This window comes from Solanum tuberosum, unplaced genomic scaffold (assembly GCF_000226075.1).
Source record: "Solanum tuberosum cultivar DM 1-3 516 R44 unplaced genomic scaffold, SolTub_3.0 scf00354, whole genome shotgun sequence".
Classification (NCBI taxonomy): domain Eukaryota; kingdom Viridiplantae; phylum Streptophyta; class Magnoliopsida; order Solanales; family Solanaceae; genus Solanum; species Solanum tuberosum.
In genome coordinates this window covers 422,349-430,744 of record NW_006239278.1, presented here as the reverse complement: position 1 = coordinate 430,744, position 8,396 = coordinate 422,349, and the positions used below count along the sequence as shown (strand labels likewise).

The following is an 8,396-nucleotide window of genomic DNA, read 5'->3' as shown; positions in this document are numbered from 1 at the left end:
ACCCCACCCCCCAAGGCCCTAGCTCGCCCACCAGAAGCCAGTTTCAATCCCCAACAGAGAAATGTTTTATCCTCCCACTTTTCGCATAAACTATCAACCAACCAAATCACTGCTAAAAATAAGTTATGATGCAAGATAAAGATAATTAGGTATCAGTAGGTACCAGAACATTATTGGAACGATTAAGAGTTTGAGACAGATTAGCATGAGATTCCTCTGCTGATTTCAGCTGATAAAAAACATCAAAGAACAAGACTTAATAAACATCTCATATCTATCAGACAAAAGCAGATAGTTGTGTGGTACAATCAAAATCATCATTAGTTGTCACCTGTTCCAGAAGGTAGGATTTCTCCTCTGCACTGACAGAAGCAAAAAGTCTATCCACTGTCTTCCAGAATGCACTTGGACATGCGTGAACTACAACAGCAATCAAAATAAACTAAGTACCTCATTGTTTATATTTTTTCCTACCAAAAAAGATGGATACAAAAGAGTGAAAGGAGAATTTTGATGTCAGACACATACAACTTGCATTATATGCCGAGTTTGCAGCAGCTAGGAGCTCCTCACGGTCATCATCTGATTCCCCTGAAATATCGAAAATGAGATAGCAATATTATTTGTTTGAGGTAGGGGGGAAACCAGAACCACCTAGATAATATGCCAATTGTCAGCCCGCACTAGGGGCAGAACCAAAACTATAACCTAAATATCAAACAGTGGAACTCAACAATCACTGGAAATTGGTCACACAAGTTCAGTAGTATCAAAGATACAAGTTTAGCCATTTCCTATTCCTTTATTTCATCCCCTTCATTTCTTTGTCCACAATCAATACCAGCTCATTCTAACAAACTGATAATGTACTGAAAACTGACTTTACATTTCAGTGAACAGAAGGAAATACAAAAACAAATCAGTTTTTCTCTTCTCCAATGAATCACATCATACCACCTCCATATTCTTCACCACATAAGGAGGTGGGCACACACAGAGACTGCTAGAAACTAGAAGTCCAAATCATGGATAAAGGCAAATGAGTTCATTAAAAGACAAATACAGACTGCTAGAACCTGGGGAAAAAATCTTGGAAAAGGGCAAACTGGTTCATTAAAAATTTAAGAAACATACTCCCATTAGTGAAGGAAAATTTTACACTGAAGTACTTGATTTATTTAAGTAAGTAAATGAGGGATTTACCAGTGAAATCAGGAGAACCACTGCTCAAAGGATTCCCGAGACGAGAAAACCCTTTGCGTTCCAAGTGCTTTTTCAAAGGACGGCCTGACTTACTGCCACAATCAAATATGATTTAAGTTAATGGAGAAGAGAAACAGCAAAAGCTCAAGAAACTTCTTCAGTAAAAAGACCAGAACCTTCCATGCTTTTCTGAAGCCGGCCTCGAGTTACGAAGTGGTTTCGCTGTGACTTGATTTTCAAACTTCTCCCTTGTAGGAGAAATGCTACTCCTAGAAAATGCCGACCCTCTTCCACTTCGGCCTTGTCTTCGCACACCATCACCTGTTTCTCCTTTGACAAGAAATTTGTTCTTCTTCATATGTGAGGTAGACACCCCATTACTCTGAACAGTATTTACAGTTTTTTCTTCACCTTCACAAGTAACACCACCCTTTTCTTTTAATCTGCTTTCACCAGCACCAGATTCTTCACTTTCAGAGAGTCTGGTAGGGGATAAAACACTATCGGCTTTAACTTTAAGGTTTTGCGTAAGATTGCTGGCAGCCTTTGAAAGAATAGAACCACTTGTTACACCAGGAGTTAACCTAGCTCCAAAATCAGAAGGTGAACATGCCTCTGATGGCACCTCCACCTCGTCCTGGTTTGAAACTGGTGAGATAAGATTAGCCCTCCTTGTACGAGAAATTTTTTGCGGCCTCTGACCAATCCATTGTGTTATGGGTGGAGACGAGGATCCTGTGGGTAATGGACGCTTGCGATTATTAGCCCCACCTACAGCAAGATTTTTGTTGACATTTGGGGGCTGTTCCCAGCTTTCCAAGGTTCCAGGTAAACGGGGAATGTTAGAGGGTGAATTAGCAGCAGCAAGGGAGCCACTCCGTGGTGCCCTTGAGGCCTTCCCTTTTGCTGTTGGACTGGGACAGACAGCATGGTTCTCCTCATGACTATTCAACCTAGAGGAAGAAAACCACATAGTAAGAATTCAGCCTGAGAACACCCATTAGTTAGGAGATAAAAACAAAATGTATTGCAAACCAAGACATACTTAATGCTTCCTTTTGCCAGCACCCGCTCTTTATTCAGACCAGCAGTTGGATCCCTAGAAAGAGCAGACTTTTCCTGTTCATTTTTAAGCATTGTACGAGCATTAGAACCAGCAAGTGATGAGCCATCTGACTTATTAATGCTACCAGCACCGTTTGATATTCCCGACCTGTACAAAAGAGTTGGTTACAACATAGATAGTTATTCTTCTTAAGCCAGTGCTAGGTAACAAAGTCTGCAAAAATGAAAAATAACAAAAAGGCATCTTGAAGAGAGAATGTTCTAAGATCACAGTAGTCAAAAATGCATGATAAAGCATCAAACTATGTATCCAATTTCAATGTAAGTTCCTTAGCTCAACCTAAGAAAATAAAGGTCAAATGTGATTCCTTTTGAAATCTTCTCATTTGGACAATAAATATTTTTATCAGGGCCGTGAAAAACAACTATTCACACGAAAAAACAGCAAAACAAAGAATGAATAAGAGATTGAAGGCACAGGAAATGAATGATTCTGTTTGACCGAGTTCTAACTAGAATCATGTCAATCAAACACTAGAGGCTTGTAGAAGCAGTGTTATCAAAAGAAAAAATCGCAAAAAAGTCCTAAGCTCCGTTGGGGCATTAAGCACAAAGTGCAAATAAAGCGTGGGCTTTAATGAAAAAAGGTGCAAGGGGAGAAAAAATACAATAAATATGTTTAGTCCAAGACTAATAATTTAAAAGAATGAAGGACAAATATATGAACGAAGAAATTGAAAAATAATAACGATAAAGTGAAATAGCAATTGTTTAGTGCCGTCTCTTTAGAAGAGGTTCATTGGCAAAGAAAAGTATGTCTTAGAACCTTGATGACGACACTAAAGCGCACATTAAGTGAGGCGAAGCGCTCAACACGTTTTGAGCCTCACTTCAGGGCTTAAGAGCGCCTTTTATAACATTGGGTAGAAGACAACTCTCCCTTACTTAAGTAGGCTTACCCGCAAAGGACTGGTACTTGATCCGACGAGGGCTGTCTTGAAGGCAATAAACCAAAGAGGACACTCAACTTAATAGATATGGTAGGCCATTTGCTCTTCACTGGTTATTCTCCCAAGTAATTCTTCACATTCCAACTAAAACAAGATGCTTAATGCTTAATGCTTAAGCTGCTGCCTTAGAAGAGTACAGCAATTCAATGAAGTAAGGAACTTACCCGCTATATCTTACAACAAAATGCGAAGTAATTCCTTTACTTTCTTAAACCTATCTGGAATTGGACAATATTGAATAGAAATGTCCTAACACTTCCTCGAAGTGAAAGTTGCAATCCTGTACTAAAACCATCATCTACAAACATCTACAGTCTTGTACAACTGAGAGCAACAGGCATCATCAATTGGTTCAAACTTAAATTAATGTGTTAACTCAACAAAGCCAGAGAACCTAAACGAGACTTATCCTTCATCTTAGACGGCAAATAGTTCAACCAAACATTCTTATATAAAACTTAATGACATCAACATGGAAGTGATGTTATTGGGGATAATTCCAGAATAACATTTACCTGAAACCAGGGGAATCAGAAGGTGACAAGCCAGGTTCACTGGCAAGTCTATGATGCAGCATTCGTTTAGGCTCTCCATCATTCTCCGAAGGCCTTGAAATGACAGCACCAACTGATCGTTTCCTTTTCATCTTTTTGTCCCAACCTTCACCTCCAGCTGGCAATCTGCGAATCTTTTCTTCAGACATATCAGAATCGGCATTGCTATCTTTTAACATGTCTCGATCTTTTACTATCATAGGCTGCCTGGATAGAGCACTATTCCGGTACTCCGCCTGATTTATATGGAAAAGGAAAAGATCACTAGGCGTTTTGATACAAGAAGAAGCAGATGAAGCTTACAATACTCAGCAAGTAATATCCAACAGTATTCATTCAACAGAAAGAAAAAATTTCATTAACCAAGCAATGCTAGATGATGGGCATAAGAAGAAAGAATTTTTCCATTGCAACACAAAAGAAGAAAGCAAACAGCCAAATGATAATTTATACTTGTGGAGTATCTAGAGGTTCCTTTAAGGGTGCAGAGAGGAAACAAGGCAATTAGTATCATGCACCACCCACTAGAAATGAAGGCTCCACGGATGGCACTTAATCTTGTCCTGCTACAATTCTCTCTGTCATTAGAAGAGTAACCAGAGGAAGATCCTCCTGGCACAGAGCCTCCATCTTTGCAAGATCTAATGGCAGTTCAATTAGAAGAAATCAAGATTTTGAGAAACACCAGCCTCTCAATGCTTGTAAATGGAACTCACAACAAAGTGAGTTCCTCCTACTTACAGTTAATTCATTAATTGAAAATCGTGAGATATAAGGAGCTTTCCTTCATATTAATTATTTATACAAAAATAAATAATATTCCATGTTAGGGGCAAATCTCTCTTCCTCTTACTGCCCTGGCATCATTCCCAATCTTTTCTAAACTTGAAGTATATGTAATGCACACCTCTACTTTCTATACCCCATGAAATAGATTTTCGCAATTCCTTCCATGAGCGCAGTGGAAGAACAATATTTCTCCCATATTTCCTTTTTTTTATGAAAGCAATGTTTTGTTGATGTTCTCTTTTTTACAAGAAATAATTTATTGATGTTGTGGAGAAAAACCACATACACGAGGTATACCAAATTGTAGAAAGCCAACACAAAGATACATCGTTCTCCGATATATCTTTTATGGTCTACACCATTGTTCTACAAGTTATTTAGTAAAATCCTCTATGAGCAGTTTTTCATCATCCTATGTGTTATTACTTATCGAAAAAAATATATATACCATGTGGGTTATGCAGAAGAACATATAAGGGGAAAATAATAATTTTGGAACATTATGCTGCCTTATCAACATGATAAATAGCTCCTTTTCTTGGATAGAGCATACAATTGTCACGAAAAGTAGTTGATCTAAGGTCAACAAATTTAAATAACATGATATCAATTACGAACCCGAGTTTCTGCCACTGATGTGCGTACACGCTTGTTAAGAGTACTATTCTTCGGCCGCTCCTCTGTCTTCTGTGTTACAAGATCTGAAGGGCCTCGATGTATCTGTGTTCTTGAACCACCTAATCTCTCATTTGTTAACTGCTCATTCCTCTGTTGTTTCTTAGAAGGTATGCCTTCAGAATATTTTGTCAGCTTATGCAATTGTTCGTCTAGCTTTTTAGCTCTACCACTAGTCCAAACAAAAAACAGCATCTCAGCAATGCAACTTGACTTTAAGGTAGGGTAACTTTCAATCGAAGTTTATCCAATACTCAAGGAAGAATGCCATCAAGATGTTTAATTAGTACAAACACAAGAAAGAGAAGGAGAGTGCTGATCAGTGCAAGAAAAGATACAAAACCATGAAGAAGGATGCAACAGAGCTGATTAGTCCAAAGAAAACTAGTTTATTAATTAAGAGGACAAAAGTACCTAGCTTTGTTGCACGACTCTGCAACACTATCTCTGAACTTCTTTAATTCATCACCAAAATGAAGTGAAGACTTCAAATGAGCAGCACCAAAAGAATTTTCTGAAGTGCTCCCAACAGTAAAGCCCAAAATTCTCCTTAACTCGCCTGAGCGAGTATATTTTTGGTCACTCATTACAATTGGCTCCAGCATCAGGCATTGTGACAGGGAAGGCAAATCACCCATGACTGCACCAGTTCCCCGGGATGCACCCTTCCCAGAACCAAATATACGGGTGTCTGAACTCTCTCTGAAGCTCCCAGACCTGTCCATACTGGGACCCATATAGCTCCCCTTAGGCCCATTGGTGTAGCTTCCAACAAAACCCGAGTCACTGCTAGCTGGAGTTAAGTTAAATCTCCCATTTCCAGCCATTTACAAACTCAGAACTAGAGCATTATATCTCCAAAGATCTTCCCGTTTACAATTGGGTCCAGAAAAAAGATCAGCTTGTAGTGAAGTTATAACCTTTAAAGACACAAGATAAGAGGCAATCAAACGCCAGCTTTGCGAAAGATTCTCAATACTAAAAATCCAGTGAAACATCATTCTCTGAAAGGCAAGCTCGCCAAAATTCAGGACTAAGACCTAGCCAATTCCCTTGAGAAACTATTTAATTTTTCCTTTCACTTAACACACCGTTCGGGAACCATGGATCATTACCTCACAAATAATCTCTTCACAGCAAGAACTTAACACATTTTAACTAAAAACATAGCAAGAGCTTAACACATTACGACTAAAAACATTGCAACAATCTCATCACTGCAAAATCTTAACACAATATAACTACAAAAATAGCAAGACGCTTATAATCTTTTGTTGTTTAGGAAAATCCATTACTATTCCAACCAAGATTAGATTTTGGCGAAAGAAACACTTGAACATTTTATGGTTTTAATTGAGTTTCCAACAAAATTATCCATTTATTTGGGTAAACTAAACTGCATTTCATCAATGAACTATTAACTATTTAACTTTTCTAATTTTCAATACTGAACAATAAAGTTCAATAAAAATTAACAAAACGAATAAAAAACATAAACTCACATGACATAGCGTCTACACAAGTTGAAATCTTATCTAAAGTCATAAGTGACACTAAATTCCATAACCAAAGTTTGAAGTAAAAAAAAAATTAAAAATCGAAACTTTTGACTAAATTTAAGGCATAACATTAAAAAATCCTCATTCCAATTCAACAATAATAGCAATAGAAGCGGAGTACTCCAAAAAGGCTAGTCAGTAAGAAGAACAATTGAAACACACTGAATTCAAGTAAAAACTCAACCAAACAAACAAAATTCAGCTGAAATTCGTTGAGCTAAATGAACAAAATTCAAATTGAAATGCAGACTCACACAAAATCAACAATCACAACACTTCAACTGACCGTCAAACCCTACTTCCAACAAAACTGAAAATCTAGGGTTTATCAACCCTTCCCCCAACCCCAAACCCAACCCTCAACCCGTTAAACACTAAAAACTAACGAAATTCACACAAAATACTTCAATTAACAAGCACTGAGATATCGAAAAATCGAAAACATACCCAGCATTCACTGATCGGAAGCGATCGAAGAGAGAGAAAATACAGCGAAAAGATGAAACGAAGAGAGAGAAAGTAATAAAGTGAAGGGAAAAAAAGAGTTAAGAGAGAGAAACTAAAAAAAAAAAACTTACAAGTATAATGGTGGGCTTGATTTTTGTTTTTGTTTCTTTTTTTCTTCTTCTTTTCGTTTTCGGCTAATTTGGTTGACGCGGTTTGTTTAGCCCGCTTAAAATTTAGGGGTAAAAAGGATTTTTCAAGTTATTTGCAAAAAGTGTACTTGTCTAGTCATGATTTTTTTTGGGTTTTTTTGGATTTTCTTTTATAGGATAGAGAAGGTATATATATGACTATATGAGTGTGGGGATATCAAAAAGTGTTGGTAGGGTTTGGATTCCAACTTTATTAAATTCTCGATGATTAATCAGGATTGATAAGTTAAAGAAGATGTGATTGTCAAGAGTATTGTAGGGTTGGATTTTTGACTCACTACTATTCAGGAAAACGAGAAGGAGATTTGAGAACTGAAAGGATGAAACGATGTTGAGTATTGCTAGAAATGAATGAAATTTGATGGTGTGGAGTTTGTGGTTTGTTATTTATAGGACAAAGGCGAGCCTTGATTAGAAAAAAAAATTAAATATTTAAGTATTTACTGATAAAAAATTAAATTAATGAGGTTTAAATGTAAAGTTTTTTATATTGTAGTTGATAGTTAAAATATTTTTTAAGTCAAATTAACTTGGAAGATTTTTCGATTGAGGAAAAATAATAAGACTATAGTCAATGAGAATGATGCTACGGTTTAAATATTAAAATTTTAACATTTTAATCTTATTATAAATTTTCCTGGGAAGGAAAAACAGTAAAACTATAGTATTTGAGAATGATAATTACGATCAAAGTATTAAGAATTTAACATTTTAATTTTGTTACAAAAAATCCGATTTGACTAATTATTTGATAACACATCATAAATTTTTATTAATTTTCTATTTAAATGATGCAGAGAATTTACGGCATGTAATGTACTTTCAAATTAATGTAACATTTGATTGAAGAAATCTTAATCACATATGTATCTACTGATAAAAAGT

At 36.6% G+C, this 8,396-nt stretch overlaps 1 protein-coding gene across 2 annotated transcripts in view; it reads right to left on the bottom strand.

Moving 5' to 3' along the window:
• LOC102606376 (uncharacterized) overlaps positions 1 to 7,405 on the bottom strand; it is a 13,477-nt gene extending 6,072 nt beyond the window's left edge. For both annotated transcript variants that reach the window (XM_015315279.1, XM_006361412.2), the window contains exons 1-10: positions 7,303 to 7,405; positions 5,711 to 6,216; positions 5,240 to 5,468; positions 3,794 to 4,068; positions 2,249 to 2,416; positions 1,380 to 2,156; positions 1,204 to 1,295; positions 529 to 591; positions 332 to 420; positions 164 to 229 (exon numbers count right to left, since the gene is read on the bottom strand). In XM_015315279.1, coding sequence (XP_015170765.1) covers positions 164 to 229; positions 332 to 420; positions 529 to 591; positions 1,204 to 1,295; positions 1,380 to 2,156; positions 2,249 to 2,416; positions 3,794 to 4,068; positions 5,240 to 5,468; positions 5,711 to 6,123 — 2,172 coding nt within the window. In that variant the 5' untranslated portion in view covers positions 6,124 to 6,216; positions 7,303 to 7,405. The remainder of the gene's footprint in view (positions 1 to 163; positions 230 to 331; positions 421 to 528; positions 592 to 1,203; positions 1,296 to 1,379; positions 2,157 to 2,248; positions 2,417 to 3,793; positions 4,069 to 5,239; positions 5,469 to 5,710; positions 6,217 to 7,302) is intronic.
• Positions 7,406 to 8,396: the final 991 nt, after the last annotated feature.